Source organism: Takifugu flavidus, chromosome 20, assembly GCF_003711565.1.
Source record: "Takifugu flavidus isolate HTHZ2018 chromosome 20, ASM371156v2, whole genome shotgun sequence".
In the NCBI taxonomy this organism is placed as follows: Eukaryota; Metazoa; Chordata; class Actinopteri; order Tetraodontiformes; family Tetraodontidae; genus Takifugu; species Takifugu flavidus.
The window spans coordinates 11,081,149-11,100,391 of NC_079539.1; the positions used below are offsets into that span (position 1 = coordinate 11,081,149).

Here is a 19,243-nt window from a genome sequence, read left to right on the forward strand (position 1 = left end):
CCTATTTTTTCCCAGCTCTTCTGCATAAAGTTAAATAATAAATACTCTGCTTCCCGTACGGTGACATTAGTACACAATAATAATAGCATGAATAATAATGAGTGAAATGGTTGTGTTTAAGACCCAACACAGCAGACACACAGGCAGAGTTGGGAATGACTCTAACAGAGGAAACGTCCAGCAGGTGAATGTCTGGACAGCATCCTGCTGAGAAAGTCGTGTAGAGGAACCTCATAAGAAAGAGAACTCAAGAGGCAGAAAACAGACATAAAGAACATTAAAATAAATTAACCAGTAGTAAGGAAGAATCTTATAAAAAAGTATTAAATGATAATGAAAGTAATATTAAAGGAATAAAGAACCAAATGGTATGATGAAGAATGGGATACCAAGGGCAAGTAGTCCCAGCGACTTTACTGAGAAGAACAGATATGATAAAGATGTTGCTGCAGACAATACAAATCCTTTTTTGTGACTGTCGGAGCTGACCTGGCAAGGACAATTCCTGACCTAAGTGGAACAGATGATGTAAATAAATGTTTTAGGAGAAATCCACGCTCAATGTTTCTCACAGCAGTAGACGAGAAACAAATCTGGACAAGCTTCCCCCAGAGGTCAGTATTGAGCTCCCAAACTATTTATATCACATAATAAAGAGGTAACGCTTCAGATGTATTAAAACCTGTTTGGTTTGCACATCTTTTGTTTTGGACATGATTTAAACTGTTGTTGAGCATCAAAATTTGGAAATGGGCATTCTAAAGTCATGTTCAAATTGATGTTCATTTTGAAAGGGCGACTGAAAACTATTTCTTGGAGTCATATTTGATGAAAACTTCACTTATACCAGCTACAATCTCGTTTCAAGAACAACTACAATGCTAATCAAAGTAAAACAGGTTCTAGAACACAACAGCTCAATCCCTGCAGGACATGTAGGTCACCATATCAGACTGACTGTGAGGAGATCTGAGGTAACAATTCTTGGAAGTCACTACCATCTCTATACATTCTAAAGAAAAGAGCAGTCAGGATAAACAAAGCTGGGAACAGGGACCATAAACATCTACTGTATCTGCAATCGAGAATACTTAAAATCAGGGATCAAATCATGTTCAAAGCACAACATAAGAACAGTAAACCAGCAACAATTTAGTGCATTTTCAGGCAGAGGGAAGAAAAATATACTATAAGAGGATCGTTTTACATCACAAAATCAAATATAAGAACATGAAAACAGTGTTTCTGCATGAGGATGAAACTATGGCGTAAACTAAAGAATGAGTTAGAGCACTATCCAAACTTGTGTGTTTCTAAATAATGGACAAAGACACAATTGTGAAGCAGTAAAGAGACGATGGTGTTCAAATAAAGATTATAGTCAAAGTACTTCCTTTATTGATTTAATTTTGATTTATGGAAAAGTGGCTGGGAAGAATAAACTTAGCTTTTTGCATACGTATGATGTTTTTATGTTTTTGCTTTTGTTTGGAATTGTCCCATATCTCATTTCACATGTTCAAAATAACATGTTCAAAACTTTTCGGGACCTGCCTTAACCTAGCTGCCTCCTCATGGTTACCATTTACCTGTGGGATCCCCGGGTACAGTATTTGTAACTGTCCTGCACATCTGTAATGTTCCCTTCAGGTAGTTCAACCCCATCAGTTGTGATCACCTTTCCTCTTCTACTGAGTAGAGGCATGAATCTAAAGAAAGAGCTATCCAGGAAATATAACAAACTGTCCACAACTGAGTCACTGGAGACTGCCAAGCAAAGGCTCGCAGCCCTGGCTACCTGAATGAAGAAGTACACAAGAGAAGTAGAGGCAAGGAGAATAAACAAGGTGTTCTCCAGCAATCCAGCTAAGGTCTACTCTCAATGGCAGGGCAACAAGATGACAAGAGACCCCCCCAGGGCTGAGACTGAGCAATACTGGAAGAGTATCTGGGAGAAAGTGGCAACACACAACACTAATGTCCAATGGCTGAAAGACCTACAAAGAACAGTCAACTTCCAGAACAAGATCCATTAGTCATCACAGCAGACATCTTAACAAGAGTGTCCAAAATGAAGAGCTGGACAGCTCCAGGGCCTGATAGGATTCACACCTACTGGCTTAATAAACTGACTACACTCCATGAACGCCTGGCACCACAAATGAACCAGCTGCTAACATCAGGGAATCTTCCAGAGTGGCTAATCCAGGGCCAGACAGTCCTCATAATGAAGGACCCCCAGAAGGGCACAATACTGTCCAACTGCCGGCCCATAACCTGCCTCAGCACCACATAGAAGCTCCTATCAGGCATCATAAGATCAGTAGGCACATGGATCAATACATGAGCAGAGCACAGAAAGGCATAGGCAACAACACCAGAGGTGCCAAGCACCAGCTACTGGTCGACAGGGCAATCGCCCAGGACTGTAACATGACACACCAACCTGTGCACTGCCTGGATTGATTACAAGAAAGCCTATGACTCAATGCCACACACATGGATAATGGAGTGCCTAAAGCTGTATAACAGAGTGTGACATTGACTCTCTGATTCAGACACACACACACACACACACACACACACACACACACACACACACACACACACACACATATATATATATATATATTTTTTTTTATTTTTTTTTTTTACTTTTTCCCTTTCACTTTTGTCTATTGCCTGTCTAGTAGTGGTTTTCCATCGGTGTACAGATTCTCCAGCGGTCGGGTTCCAGATTCATTCACAAAATAAATTCTTAATATTGATCAGGTACAGGATGGGTTGGGTTAAAGGATGGCTGCAGAAAAAAACCTGTCTGACACAAGAGACACGCAGATGCCAGTTCTGCAACCTCACTACTGGACAGGACAAGGGGAAAAAAACCAAACTGCTTCCCACAAAGGAAAACCACAAGAGTATCCTGAGGTCATGGTGTTTGGTCCTGAACATCTCAGGGATAGATTAGATCACATGATCACTCTAGATCAGAGGTGTTAAACTCAAATACCCAGTAGGCCAAAATTCAAAACTGGGACAAAGTCAAGGGCCTTGGTTGTTGGCAAGCCACAAATTGGTGCATTACCACCACCAACTGATGTGGAGTATGGATTTTCACACCAAAACACGAGCAGAGCATTCTGGCATTTGTAGTATTAGCCCATGCGCTTTAAGCAATAATACCAGCGGGCCAGCTCTAATAGTCAGTTGGTATGGCTTTGTGGACCAAATATAATTACATTGTGGGCCAAATTTGGCCCACGGGCCAGAGTTTGACACCTATGCTCTAGATACTATCTCATTAACATTTAGTTTCTCTGTGAGGAATCTTGGAGTAACTTTTGATCAAAATCTCTCCTTCAACTCACACATTAAATTAGTCTCTAGAAGTGCCTTTTTTCACCTGAGGAACATCACAAGGATCAGGAAACTACTGACAAGGCATGATGCTGAAAAGTTAGTCCATGCATTTGTTACTTCCAGGCTGGACTATTGTAATTCTTTATTATCAGGGTGTCCAAACAACTCTTTAAGAAGCCTCCAGCTGATCCAAAATGCTGCAGCTAGAGTTCTGACAGGTATTGACAAAAGAGATCACATTACTCCTGTACTGGCGTCTCTTCATTGGCTGCCCATTAAATTTAGAATAATTTTTAAAATCCTTCTTCTGACCTACAAGGTCCTCAGAGGCCTAGCTCCATCCTACCTGGAGGAGCTAGAGACACCTTACCAGCCCAATAGACCGCTCCGCTCTCAGAATGCTGGTCTATTGTGGTCCCCAGAGTCTAGAGGTAGAATGGGGGGCTGAGCATTTAGCTACCAGGCCTCCCTGCTGTGGAACCAGCTCCCTGTCCAGGTACGGGATGCTGACTCCATCTCAACTTACCTCTTTGAAAAAGCTTATTATCATTAATTCTGTAGTTCCAGTTACTATCCTAGACAGACAAATTATCATACTTAGGGGGTTGGCTAATGATTAGGTTAACATCTTAGCTATGCTGCTATAGGCCAAGGCTGCCGGGGTCCAGAAACATGATCACCTGACAGGCCTCTGTCACCCCACTGGGAAATGGTCTCCTCTCCTCTCCTCTCCTCTCCTCTCCTCTCCTCTCCTCTCCTCTCCTCTCCTCTCCTCTCCTCCTCATCAAGTAGATGAGTGATGTTATTTCTTGTGTAGTCTGGGGTTAGGCCCTGGGATTCTGGAAAGCGCCTTGACACAATTTTGTTTGTGAAAGACGCTATATAAATAAAGATTGATTTGATTTGATTTAGTTTTTTTTAGTCCCCCCCCCCCTCCTTCTGTATTCATCTACAAGTATCGCTGCCTTCAGAGCTGCATACTGACCTCCGACCCCGCTGACCCACTCAACTTGACTCCACCGGCAGCACAATTTACTTAATATAATGTATTTCTGTATGTATTCTCTATGATCTAGGTCTATTCTCTCCTCTACCCTTTCCTTGCCACTGTTGCTTGTTTGGGGTCAGGCCCTGGGATTCTGTAAAGCGCCTAGAAACAATTTTGATTGTTAAAGACGCTATATAAATAAAAATTGATTGATTGATTGATTGATTGATTGAAAGCAAACCTGCAAGAAAGTTATGTACTGCCTGGTGGGGGAGGTAAGGTATCACTTTAACGTCTGAACAACTAAAAGAACTTATGCTTCAGAAAATTGGGCATAAGAAGAATTTAGAAAGATTGAGGTACAAAACAGAACAATTGGGGGGTTCAGGCTCAATTGGGGGGGTTCAGGTTGTTGGGGTTCAGGCCCTAGATTCTGGAAATTCTGTAAAGCGCCTAGAAACAATTTTGATTGTAACAGACACTATATAAATAAAGATTGATTGATTGAAATTAGATTTGGAAATGCAAAAATTAACAATGTTATGGAGAGTAAAATGTCTGCAGCTGTTGCCAGTAACCTCAGAACTATACAGAGCCCAACCTCAAAAATGAGGAAGCAATAATGGCAGGGGGAAATGAATTTGTCTCTAACCTGAAGACATGAAGATGATGATATTATCATAACTGAGGTGATGGCTACAGGTCAGACATGCCTGCTCTAACCATCAGCATAGTTGCTCCATCTACACAACTACTGACTATAAGTTATCCAAACCAGGAAGGCTTTGGAACTACACCTAAAAGTTTAGGAGGTGTCACCCTCCCATTCCTGGACAGGGAGGTGGTGTCACAGCAGGACGGTTCGTGCAACACCTTATAAAACAAACCCAATGATGAACAATGACGCTGCTATTTAAATTATATATGCACTGTGTGTAATACAGGAAATACAGATGTTAGGAGTCACCAGGAAGACAAATCTTTGTTGAAATCACCTTTCCAGGTGATCTGTGACATCATGCTGTAATGTGATGTTGGCCGAGTGCATTTGGCTATATTTCATCTAGATTGTTGTGCAGTCACTGGCTAAAATGTTTATCTTGTCATCCTTCACCGTCACGTTTAGATGCTGCAGATGGCCTCCTTCAGGTCACTCAGCTGAAGCCAATGATTATAAAAAGCAAACAAACACAATTACTAGTTAGTTATCAGGTGCCGTAGCACTTTTTGTGTAATCATGTAATTTATTGTGTGTGTGTGTGTGTGTGTGTGGGGGGGGGGGGGGGCTGTTTTCCAATCTCTTCACGTGCCTCCCGTCCGCAGCAGCCGGCGGTTCGATGAGAACATTCAGCTAAATGTCTGATCGATAGATGCTGGCAGCACTTTCTCTGCCACCACCAGAATACTAATGGTGGAAGGTAGAAGGAGGCTGCCAAAGAACAGACACAAGTCCTGTGTCCCTGCTTGTGTTCATATGCGTGTGTCTAAATGTTTCATACAATGAACGATCAAATCACAGTAGCTCGTTGTCACTGGTAGAAGAACAATCTGATGAAGTCAGCTGCATTTGTGTTCTGGACACAAGAGGAGCAGCGGACTGCTGTTGCTGTTAGCAGCAAGCTTTAGGACACTGATATAAGACTGGAAGTTATTACTCATCTGCATGATGTTGTGTGCTGTGCATAGAAAATCCTTCAATTAATTTTCACCAAACAAAAACCCGTTTAGCATTCATGGTTTCAATTAGCTTAGGGATGTGACCCACCAGGCTTTTATTATAAGTCAGATACCTCAGCAGTACTTTAACCACGGGGGAGCATTCAAATTTTACAAAAGAAAATAATAACAGGTCCTTATTGCTTTTGCTAAAAGCACAACTGGGGCTTTTAAAAGCTCAGGAGACCATTTTTGCTTCTGCTACATCGACAGCCTTTGCACCCTCAAAACATTCCCTCCCGTTATTTGTCTTTGTCCATCTTGTGGCCATGATGCATCGGTCTCATTTTAATGATTCAAATATTTTGGTTTGTTTTTAATGGGTTACATTGTTTGGTAATAGTCTAATATTACGTAAATTACACAGTTGCATTATTAAATGCATATATGTATTATAGTAATGATGTATTCCTCCCTCACTGAGTGTGAAGCACCTTTCCGCCATCCCACCATATGTAGTGCTTCATTGTACTGGTTAGGTGTGTTGCTGTGATGCACTCTGGTGGACTCTTTCCAGGGTGCAATTGTGACTGTTCCCCATAGACTGCAGGGAGGAGCCTTAGCATCTCCATTTGACTCTTTTAACACTAGTGGGGTGGTGGTAGTTCAGTCTGTAGAGGTCTGGACTAAAAGCAGAGGGTTCTTGGTTCAAGCCCTGATTGTGGGCAAAAGGTGGAAGGTGTGGTGTTGAGCAAGTAACAAGTTTTTTTTTAGCAAGAGCAAGTTTTAGGGCTGATGACCCATCCAGCCCCAAAAGAGAACTAGCCACAGCATATCCAAAAACTAGAATGTTGTAATCAGTGTTACTGTAAAAATAGTTAAAATCCAGTCTATCAGTTCTGCGATGAACTGATGACAGCAGACAAGTTTTTGTCTTTTTAATCATTTCCTGTACTTTACAATGACATAAAGTCTGGTGTTTGAAACAAATCAGTATCTGTAAATCATAGCCTTATCCGCTGCAAACAATATGCCTGGAACCATCTGTTTTCTTTTCCTTGTTTTGGATTTGTTTTTTGACCATGTAGAAATTATTCATGGTATGCAAACGTGAGTAATCCTAACATTTTATCACGGTGGTGTGATGCACAGGTGGTGGTTGTGTTGGGGGGAGGGGGTCTTTGTTTGGTGCTCTGCAGCTTCCTGCCTTCCCTGCACCTCTCACATTCCTGCATCCCATCCCCTCCTCGATCCCTGACTGAGCAGCATTGATTAAATGCTCCGTGCTCTCCTTTCTCTCTTTGCTGAAACTCTGCCGCTTGGTCGTGCAGATACCATTCAGCAGCTCTCTGGCAGACACAAACAGAAGTTTGTTCATTCCATTTAACTGCTATTTGGATTGCTGCAACATCACAATCTTGTCAAGAGACTTGCTGGCATGCAACTGCTGCTAATAAACTGATAACACCTGTCAGCCATCGATTCTGGTCCCAATTCCCCCAAAACTATAATTAAGGGAGAGAAACTGGGTCCAGTCTCTTCAATTCTTTGCTCATTTGTGTGTGTGTGTGTGTGTTCCATTTAAAGCTAAGCCTTCAATTCTAATTCAATGCTCTCCATTCCTCACTAATACTGGTGCTTTCACCTTCACAGACACATGCAAATAACAAGAAGACCTTTTCCAGGTTCAGAGTACTTGAAGTCACTGGAAAGCTCTGTAAATCAAACATTTTCTGAAGAAAGTACCAATTAACATTGCAAACAGAGTGACACTACCGTTTCTATGACAGAAGTATAATTATCAAACTTATGGGCAGATTTTAGATGCTAGGTTTTTATTTCTTGTTCCAATGCAGACGCACATGGATGATTAGTCATGCAGATTCAGATGCTATCCAACATTATATTACTACTACTAGATTTGCTAACTATCTATCTTGAATGCCCAACAAACTGCTCTTTGCTTCAGTTCCATCCTGTTAAAAATGGGACGTTAACTGTGACAGACAGGCAAATAAAGGTAAAAGGTGATGTTCTTACATAAAGAGGAGTGAAGGAGCACAAAGCAATATAATCATGAACTCTTTATCAGAGTACATCAGAGCTCTTGTATGATTAAAAGGTACTTTTTGTAGGCAGAGGAACCACTGGAAACCCAAACCGGTTGAGCTGAGCATAGCAGAATGGAGGAATTGGAATGGGATTGGATTAGATCCTCCCTGCCAAATCTGTGCATAGCTAATGGTTTCTCATTTAAAAAAATGACCCTTTTCCCTTAAAAATTTGTACAAAAATGACTAAAAATTAATTTTTGATTTCAGGTGTTGCACACAGGAGGTATTCTGTTGCTTTCACCAAGGAAAATAGGACTCCAGGTGAAAAGGCTTGTCTACCTACTGGATCGTGTCCTCGTAGGACTGGGCTCCCCACCCCTGAACAAAGGGACATCTATTACCTTCCCTAAGCACTGGATGGGTCTCTCATCTGTCCTCCAGAGGGGCTCAACTCTCATGTGAGAGAGGACCAAGGGAGGCAGGCTGTGGCTGGGAGGACAGCTGAGGATATGTTGAGCTAAGTGATTTATTGTCCTTCAGTCCTCGCCCAGTTTCTACAGAACAGCCTAATCAGGAGTAAATGAGTGCATGTGTCAAAAGAACACCTGAACATGTGGCCCAATTAGTGTTTTCATATGTTTCAACATGAAAGAGAACTGCACCAGGCTGGGGTCAGCAAGTGAGAACATTTGTTAATTGTAACAATAGGCAGTACAACTTGATTTATTTTCATTAAAATTCAGTTCAAATAAAAATCAACATATTATTATAAAAGTAGCTTCAAAGATTCCATTAAAAATGGTGGAGTATTTCTTTCATTTCTCTACTACTACTACCACTACTACTACTACCACTACTACTACTACTACTGCCACTACTTCAATACTACTACAACCACTACTACTACTACTACGACTACTACTACTACTTCTACTACTACTACTACCACTACTACTACTTCAATACTACTACAACCACTACTACTACTACTACGACTACTACTACTACTTCAATACTACTACAACCACTACTACTACTACTACGTCTACTACTACTACTACTACCACTACTACTACTTCAATACTACTACTACCACTACTACTACTACTCTACTACTACTACCACTACTACTACTTCAATACTACTACTACCACTACTACTACTTCTACTTCTACTACTTCTACTACTACTACTACTACTACTACCACTACTACTACTTCTACTGCTACTACTACTACTACTACGTCTACTACTACTACTTCTACCATTACTACTACTACTACTACTACTACTAACTACTACTACTACTTCAATACTACTACTACCACTACTACTACTACTGCTACTACTACCACTACTACTACTACTTCAATACTACTACTACCACTACTACTACTACTCTACTACTACTACCACTACTACTACTTCAATACTACTACTACCACTACTACTACTTCTACTACTACTACTTCTACTACTACTACTACTACTACTACCACTACTACTACTTCTACTGCTACTGCTACTACTACTACGTCTACTACTACTACTTCTACCACTACTACTACTACTACTACTACTACTACTACTTTCTTTCATGCTATCATTGCAGTATATGTAGAATATGTGGCAAATCAATTATTTATGCTCCATAAATAACTCATTACATTTGCAGCTTTGGTGACAAACATGGATTCATGAAGAGTACCACAAACCAGTGCTTTGAAATTACCATTTCAAGCTTTTCCATACAAAACTCACAAGCAACCTGCCTGTAATATTGCCCAACATCTGGCGGAACGTCTGTATTATCTGTTATCTGTTACACATGACACCTCAGGAGATCCTGGAGTTCAGTCATCTTGTGTTTCCACAGCAAATCAGACATCACAAGTTTTCACACAAGTTTAGCACGATGATTTCAGTAATCTGGTTCTAAAAATGCATTAAATGAAAACATTTTTGAAAACATTTGTGCTTGAAAATACATTTTTAGTTAAAAATGACAAGATATAGGAGAGGCTGATGTATTCTTCATTTGGTCCATAAATAACTGTGCATCATCTTACATTGCTCCCAAAGTTGAGGTGATTATTTCCTCTCAATAATCATTCAACAACATTAGTCAACTTATTTTTTTTCAATTAAATGTCATATTCATTTTAATGCTTTGTGTCTCCTTTACTCAGACAGAAGATAAAATATTTGAGCATTTGTGACCTGAGGCAACTACACCCCTCTCTAATATTATTTCTCATTTGTATTAATAGGTATTTCATTGTATTTGTAGTTTAGACTGCACATAAAAATGTTAAAGCTTTGGGAGTTGGAAGTCCTCAGTGCTGTAAAAAAAATCCATTTAGTCACCTTTTGGTTTTATTAACCCTGACATTGTGGACACTGAGAAGACATATCTGACATTTTGTGTTTCAATTAGATGTCCAGTTTATGCCTTTATCCTTACTGAATTTAAACTCAAACTCAATTTGTCAATTGTCTGGCACATTTCACATGGCAGTGCTCAATAAAAGAAAAAAAACATGGGGACACCATGGAACTCATGGAAGTAATGAGAGTTTTATGTAAAAGTTTAGTAGTGTGGTGTGTACTAATGTTTTGGGCTGTGCATTTTAAGGGAGGGTGTTTCAACTACTGTTACATGTGTAGCGGTAGTTAAACAACAGCTTGCTGTAATGGTGTCAGAAGTGGGATCATAACATCACGAAGCTTTATTCAAACATCAAAAAAGAAATAGAAGCACTGTAGCATGCGAGTAAGCTGAACCACTGGTAGATGAAAAAGCTGAGAGGATAAATTACTGAGGCTTTCCTGATGGTTGCAGAACCAAGGGTCTACCACCAACTGGAGAACAGCAGGAATACTGATGCCAATAAACTACCACTTTGTTTAACCACCCTGTCAGTTATAACAGCCATGCAGAGAACGCCATCTAAGCTATATCAATCAAGCTTTATTTATATAACATCTATTACAATCAAAATTGTCTCCAGGTGCTTTCCAGAATCCCAGGGCCTGACCCCCAACAAGCAACAGTGGCAAGGAAAAACTCCCCTTTAATAGGAAGAAACCTTGAGCAGGACCAGGCTCATGTAGGGGGACCCTCCTGCTGATGGCCGGCTGGGTAGAGAGAGAGGAGAAGGGGGAGGACAGGTAGAGGAGAGACTAGGCATAGTTCATAGAAATACATTAATAATACAAGCAATATACAATATATGCAACAAGTTGGTTCCTCTAGAGCCACAGCTCTCCCGCGTCCCACTAACAACACACCACCGCGGCTGGAGCAGTGAGGAAGCGCGCCAGTGAGGAAGGAAGCTCCCCAGTCAGGAAACTCATCCAGCACTGGAACTGAAAGGAAAAGGCACTACATGAGCTCCTGCTGGACACATGGTCCCCTCATTTCCTGGTGCAACTTAGAGTTCTCCCAGGCACTCATGGTCCATTCTTCATCCCCAACCAATGCAGAAATGATGACAGTAACTGTGGAAAAGGCATTTGGAAATAAGATGTTGATAGTACCATGTGGACGAGTGCTGGCTTGCCAGAATTTATAATAGTGGCAATTGGTATTGGATGCAAGACCAAAGACCTTCACCAGCTCACAGTGGTTTAAGCAGTTCTGTGTCATGCTGCTTGGTCCTTGCAATGCAACAGTCATGCTCCAGTAGCTAAGGGAAAGGGTACTGGTGGACATGGTACAGGTGGACATCTACTCATATAAACAGCTGATTTTGAAAGAGACAGTACCTGAGAGATAACTGCCAATTATTAGGCTAAAATTAAGCCTGCACTCTGCTGGCCCAATAGTGGAGGTCTGGTGGGGTGGGAGGTCACATGACCAATACGTTGTGTTCAAAAAAATCCTTGAATTCTCTACGTACAATTAGAGTACCATTATCAGACACAAACAAAGCACAACTCAGGCATAGAGATGCACTGATATGTTTGGCATGTACCGATATCTGATATTAATATAGCTGGTATGGGCGATAACTGATATTTACCAAAAACATTTCTGACATGATAAATGTTTGTAGACTGAAAATGCCGCAAACTGAATTTTTTAATGTTTTCTTTTATTGTCAAAATGGGCTTTGTTGTCAAAATAAAAAGATTGCAGGGACCATAAAACACAAGTATCATTTCTGTTAATAAAAATGCGTAACCAAAATATTAGAACTGTGACAAAATTAACTAAAAAAAAACTGTCAGAATTTTAGAAATGTTCAAAGTAAATGTCCCAAACACTAAACCAATTATTTCACCTGAAGGTAAAGGTTCTAGTTTACTACATTTGTTTACTTTTTTGACAAAGAGATTAGATCTAAGTTGTCTTTTCACCAACAATACTGCTTTTTGCAGCAGATAATTATAGGAAGGTAGACAGTCCTAAAACAGTTCTACTAACAACAGTTCTTTCATTTGCCTTTGCACTGACCAGCAGCCATAGGATCTGGTAAGGTTTTCAAATGTTTGAAATCCAGGTCCAATATTATTTGGATTTATTGAGCTTAAAATGCTAAATGATACACAGGCAAGAATGATATAAACACACTGAAAAGTCGAGTACATCAAATAAAATGAGGGCCATTAATTAACTCACGGGTTTCTAAAAAATATTGCACAATATGATTATAATTTACACCATTGAAATATGGATACAAAAAAAACTGTGAAAACAAACTGAAAGAAAATCCCTGAACATGTTTCTGAGTTACTTTTTCATCATTTCTTTCAAAAGAAGTGTGAAGCAGTCTGATTACGAGCAAACAAAAAAGGCTAGAGAGATTTTACCTTCGTTGACAAGCGAGAACAATCGGCGCCTGATAAACCTGCAGTTTGTAGAGCTCTGTTGAAGCACTGATCACCTCTTTTACGAGGAAGTTTGCCATCTTTCTCACAGTCGTTACAAGAAATTTTTTTTTTAGCTGATATTAGCATTTAGCTATTATCGTCTATGTCGCTACAGTAAATAAGTGTACTTGATCAAATGGAGTGAAAAGAGCTGACCCTACTGTCACAGGTCGGTCTTTTCTGATGTGTTTTTACCATTTCCCGTCACTCGGGCTGTTCCCAAAACATTAACGAACTGGGCAAGTTTTCTGTTCCCACGTCGCTCCTCAAAAATTAACAATGGTCTATTTCCTACAGAAAGGATCACTTCTGTTTTTAATTTAGGCACCCTAGCCTTCACTTAAAATAAGTGATTGTTCATTGTTCAGTAATTGGTTTTTACTATAAAAATCGGAAACACTAACGGACCTCTATCGCCCCCTGTTGGGCAGCTGCCACAGCTAGAAAAGTCTGGTTATCTAATAATAATAATAAAAATAAAAATAATAAAAAAAATTCTAATAAAGAAATCAGTGTAGATTTCAGTTAACTAATGTTAGCAAACGTTTAGCCAGGGGCTGGACTGACCTGAATCCTCCATCAGCCTCTGATAGTTAAACTATTTGCCGACAACCACATAGATTAGTGGCCACACTCGACAGTGGATTCTGATCTGTAATTAAGTTCCTGGTGCGACCAGAGAGGGCAGGAGAGTTCAACTAATCTCTCCAGGCGCTCCCCGCCGCCGTGATGCGGCTCCTTCTGCAGCCCTGTGGCCCCCCAGCTCTCCGATCCGGTTCCTGGCTTTACCTCCAGCCTCTTTAGATCAACGACTTCACACTCATCTGTGGTCTCCAGCCCCCCTCCCTCCCTTTCCACGGCGGAGTGAGAGAGTGGATTGGACACCTTCCTTCACTCTCTCCCTTTCTCCCACTCCTCCCCGGCAGACGAAGCAGACCTCTGTGGAGGCAGCGTGGAGTGGAAGGAACTCACTGACAGCAGGAACCTGGCCAGGCGTGATGGAGACTCTGCCTTCATAGCTCCTGGAACTTCTTGGCTTTGAAGAGACGGAAACTCCCATGGATTTTTAGATTCTTTACCCCCCTCCTCCTTTTTTTTAACCTGGTCATTTAAATTTTGAGAAGAGGGGAGGTTTCCTGAGCCCTCGTTTCTCCTTCCTCTGCGTCCTCCTCTTCATTGGTATCATCAGCGGTGTGACTCGCCACCCTGTGTTGGGGTCTCCTCCTCGTTTCCCCTCTTATTTCAAGTGACTCCGGATTGTGTAGATTTGTTTGAAGGCATCCGTGGTCAGCGGGGTTGTGCGCGCTCCGGCGGTTCCTCTGCCTGGTCGCAAGTGAAGCAGCGCAGCATGGAGCTGCCGTCGGCTGGGTGCTCTGCTGCTGCCGGGGAGGAGGTGGTGGTGCTCAGGATGAACAGGAGAGGAGGACTTTACCTGCTGCTGCTCTGCTGGATCCTGTCTGCTCAGCCCGCAGCGCACGGTAAGTCCGTTTTCATCTCACGCTGGGCGCCTCTGTGCGCCTGCATGAATGCGCGTGTGTGCGGGTGGTGCAGACCGGAGTCACACGTTGTTGCGCGTCCTTGCCCTTGCTATGTAAATCCCTTACCTGTGTGCGTGTGTGCACGCGTCTTTCTGAAGAAAGGCACCGTTCAGCAGCCTCCAGCAGGTATCACTCTTTCTCTTGTTTGCATTTGGAATGTGCCTTCTTCATGTTCCTGGGATTGACCGCTGGTGATTCTGGTCTCGAACTAATCTAGTTTCTGCTTGACTGTTTGCTCCAAACCCCTAAACCTCAGTCCATCCGCTCATAAAGACCAAACGTATCCAAACACCCCAGATGAAGCATCTTTCAATACTCATTTGCTGTTTGCTGTTTTGCTTTGTGATTTTCCTCACTAAACAGTCGGCAATCTGACTGGGTGACTCCTCCGCAATCAATAAATTATGGCCAAAACGCTTTAATTAAGCTAATTGGTGGTCGGGGAGCAGAGGCACACACAGGCGGGCTGAAACACACAGAGAGCTGGAGCAGCTCATGTTGTGGGCCGCTCAGATTTCTCAACCGTTTAAATCCTCTGCTGACAGTTTTACTCACACTTTGGGAGACAGCTTGGTGGTTACACACAACAAGCAGGTTTGATTCCTCGCGTCATCATTTAGACCCTGCTGCAGATGATGAACTGAAAGACAGATGACATTACCAGGAGATGCTCCTCAAGCTCGTATGTTACGCCGGTGTTAGCCTGTGAGACTGTGAGCAGGCTAGCAGAGGCAGAAAAAGTTGGAAAATGTCTCCCGTGCAGATGTGGAGTAGTGAGGAGGTGTAGATGGATAAATGCTCGGAGGAGCGTTTCTGTGCTGATCGAGCTGGCTGAAGAGGAGACTTTTCTGGTGCTCCTTTCTTTCTGGCCGCTGCCATTGGTGCTGGACCGGTGCGACTGAGCAGTTGTTACCACGTTGTCTCGGCCGTTGGGTCCACCTTCAAGTGTTCTAAGTCAATGGAGGTGAGAGAGGTCCAACTGGACTGAGCCGTCTGGACCATCCTGGTGTGAGAACACCCAGACTGACCGCCCAGAACAGTTGGGAAAGAGGAACTCCGTCCTCAGCTGTGATTTAAATGACTGCTCATTTTGTTGTTTATGATGAGTTCAATCAGCTGCTTCCATCAGTGTAGAGCTAGATACAGTGACAGGAAGCTGTGAAGCATTCTAAATAACCTAGATTAAACAGTTCAAAGCACAGGGTTGTTGCACTAAATCCTATTTAACCCTTACGTCCATCCCAGCGACCTTCTTGACTTTGATTATGTAATTAGCATTCATAAGTTGTCAACCATGTCAACCTCAGTCAGTCTTATTTTCCTACCTTTAATGTCTCCTCAGTTCTCTTCTTTCTCCTTACATCTGTTTCATTTCTACTTTTCTTACTTCATGCCCTTTATTCAGGGTTGTTGTACTGAGCCAACCCATTATGCTAGCATAACATCTTCACATTTGTCCGGCAGGATTCTACATGCTGATGTAATATTGATCCAGCTCAGCTTCAAATAAAATAAATGAAAGTCCCCCACTGATCTAAAGGTCCCCAACAGCACAGATGTCCTTCAATTTATGATAGGTTATTGATCCACTAATTATATGTCAAATGATCACCCTCAACTACGTGCTGCTGAAAAGCATGCTAATCTGTCTCCTGATATCAGGATATTGATTGTGAGATGGGGACGTGATTGCTTTCACCATCACCATATTAATTAATTCAAAACTAAATTCAAACATCATCTTAGATGTGTGAAATTCATGGATTGATCACCTACAGTTGCCCTTTCAACCATTTACTGATGATAGCCAGTAAAAACCAGTAGTAAAAATGAGCATCTGATCCAGGAGGAGCTACTTTTAATCACACATCACATTAAAATGGAACCTTCACAGTATTATATTGTCAGCTGAGCTGAATAATGGCGACACAATAAAGCATAATGAAGACAGTCCATCAGATAGGCTGGAGGTTTAGATGTCTTGGAGATGTTTTTCCCTCCGTCCATCCATCTGTCCCTCCGTCTGTCCGCCGGTCCTCCTCTCTACATTTACATGATGCTTAAAAAAAAATTATATCCTTAATCTGACAATAACAGGACAGCGGACGTGCATGTACAGGTGTTAGCCCCACTGATATCAGTGTCCTCTCTCTCCGACTGTAACATCCAGATGATTGATCAGAAAGTGCGATTTTGCCGGCGTGAATGGGAGTGAAACCAGGATGTTCACACAGAAGAGAGTGATCCACATGCTACATACACATGTCGGACGTTGTTTGTCGCGCTGCAGTGATGCAACGTCGACATTTGAATCAGATTTTTGGTAACAAACCACCTGTGGAGGTGGATCTTCTTTGAACAACTGGATTTGTGTTGTTCACGATTTTCACAGTCAACACGTGCTAATGCTGCACAACCTGCACAATTACAAAAACAACAAAACCAAAACTTTCAAAACGTTCAAACAACTGGTGGTGAGCACGAGGCAGAACCTGAATCTGTCTGTAATGCTGCTGTGCCACCTGACTCCACATACTTATTATGTGATGATGTAGGACAAATAACAACCTGCTGAAATGATGGATATCGCCCCCTAGTGTTGAGGAGGGGGACACTGTCAGTTATCTGATTTTCTCCGTTGCATGTAAACTGGGACGAGCAACCGACTGAATTTTGAGTATGAGGGGGAGTATTTACTCACACGGGCCCGATTAGCTTGTAGTTTTGGGAGAAATCTTCCCCGGGGTGTCTGAACCAAACTCGCAGGTTTTCGTGCGGCATCCTGACACGTTTGCTGCGTGCAGCCGAGCCGCTGTGACCAAACGATCATTAAAGAGAAATGTTTGTCTTTGCTGGGGGAAGTTGGTCTGAGGTTGGGAGGAGAGGTCGGAAGGGGGGTTGGCACACATGTGCACAGGGTTTTGGTTCCATAACGCTGTTCTCACCCACACTGATCGAGTCGCTGAGGTCGGTGGTGTTTGGCAGGAGGCCCAAAAACATCCTGGACACAATCACTTCCTCAGCAGCACCACGGCTCCTGCCAGATGAGATGGATCACCCCGACTGCAGTAGATTCCGCTCATAAATATTCATAAAGGTGTCATGTGAGCAAGTGAAACTATTGAATCCTGAACGCTCACTGAACACCCCAGTAGCAACCCCTGCTGCCCCTCCCCCACCAGGCATCACCCCTGCACAGCTAGCTGGATTTATAGCCACTTATAAAGATTAGTGATGCATCCTCATTAGAACACACACACACACACACACACACACACACACACACACACACACACACACACACACACACGCACACATGCACACACAGTAAATACAGGTTGCGAACAGGTTTCAGATGAAAACGCTTCATCTCTTAATGCAAAGTTACAGTTTTGATGGGTTATTTTCTGAAAAGATAACATTGATTTGGCAGTCATGATTTATATTTCCTGTCACGCCTTTGAACTCGCTTCTCCTCCTGCTTTACTCATCTGTCCATCAGCAGGAGCGTTTCCTGCCACTGTTGCCTGTACTAAATGGTAATAAACACACATTTTATATTGTCTACAATGTCTACTACTCCTGGGCTACCACCTTATCGTGGTGGAGGGGTTTGCGTGTCCCAATGATCCTAGGAGCTCCGTTGTCTGGGACTATATGCCCCTGGTAGGGCCACCCATGGCAAACAGGTCCTAGGTGAGGGATCAGACAAAGCGTAGCCCAGGACCCCCTCATGATGAAAAACAACATTGGTACCAAGTTTCCCTTGCCCGGATGCGGGTCACCGGGGACCCCTCCTGGAGCCAGGCCTGGTGGATACCAGCAGTGAGGGATGCCGTCAAGCTGAGGAAGGAGTCATATCGGGCCTTACTGGCCTGTGGGACTCCTGAGGCAGCAGATGGGTACCGGCGTGCCAAGTGGAGCGCAGCTACGGCTGTTGCCGAGGCAAAGACCCGGCATGGGAAGAGTTCGGCCATGGTGAACGACTTTTGGACGGCCTCGAAAAGGTTCTGGACCACCATCAGGCGTCTGAGGAAGGGGAAGCAGTGCACTGTCAACACTGTGTATAGTGGTGATGGTGTGCTGCTGACCTCAACTCGGGATGTTGTGGATCGGTGGAAGGAATACTTCGAGGACCTCCTCAATCCCACCAACACGCCTTCCAGTGAGGAAGCAGGCCCTGGGGACCTGGGGATAGGCTCTCATATCTCCGGGGCTGAAGTTGCCGAGGTAGTCAAAAAACTCCTCGGTGGCAAGGCCCCGGGGTGGATGAGATCCGCCCAGAGTTCCTTAAGGCTCTGGATGTTGTAGGGCTGTCGTGGTTGACTCGACTCTGCAACATCGCGTGGACATCGGAGGCAGTGCCGCTGGATTGGCAGACCGGGGTGGTAGTCCCTCTTTTTAAGAAGGGGGAGTTCCAACTATAGGGGGATCACACTCCTCAGCCTCCCTGGTAAGGTCTATTCAGGGGTACTGGAGAGGAGGGTCTGCCGGATAGTCGAACCTCGGATTCAGGAGGAGCAATGTGGTTTTCGTCCTGGGCGTGGAACAATGGACCAGTTCTACACCCTCAGCAGAGTCCTCGAGGGTGCATGGGAGTTTGCCCAACCAGTCCACATGTATTTTGTGGACTTGAAGAAGGCATTAGACCGTGTCCCTTGGGGGGTCCTGTGGGGGGTCCTCAGAGAGTCGGGCCGTCCGCTCCCTGTACGATCGGTGCCAGAGTTTGGTCCACATTGCTGGCAGTAAGTCGAACTTGTTTCCAATGAGGG

The 19,243-nt window shown here is 43.1% G+C and overlaps 1 protein-coding gene across 4 annotated transcripts in view; it reads left to right on the forward strand.

Moving 5' to 3' along the window:
• Nucleotides 1-13,709: 13,709 nt before the first annotated feature.
• dcc (DCC netrin 1 receptor) overlaps nucleotides 13,710-19,243 on the forward strand; it is a 113,598-nt gene continuing 108,064 nt past the window's right edge. For 2 of the 4 annotated variants that reach the window (XM_057018798.1, XM_057018799.1), the window contains exon 1: nucleotides 13,710-14,411. In XM_057018798.1, the coding sequence (XP_056874778.1) occupies nucleotides 14,282-14,411 (130 nt within the window). In that variant the 5' untranslated portion in view covers nucleotides 13,710-14,281. The remainder of the gene's footprint in view (nucleotides 14,412-19,243) is intronic. The other 2 variants (XM_057018800.1, XM_057018801.1) reach the window with 1 other exon arrangement.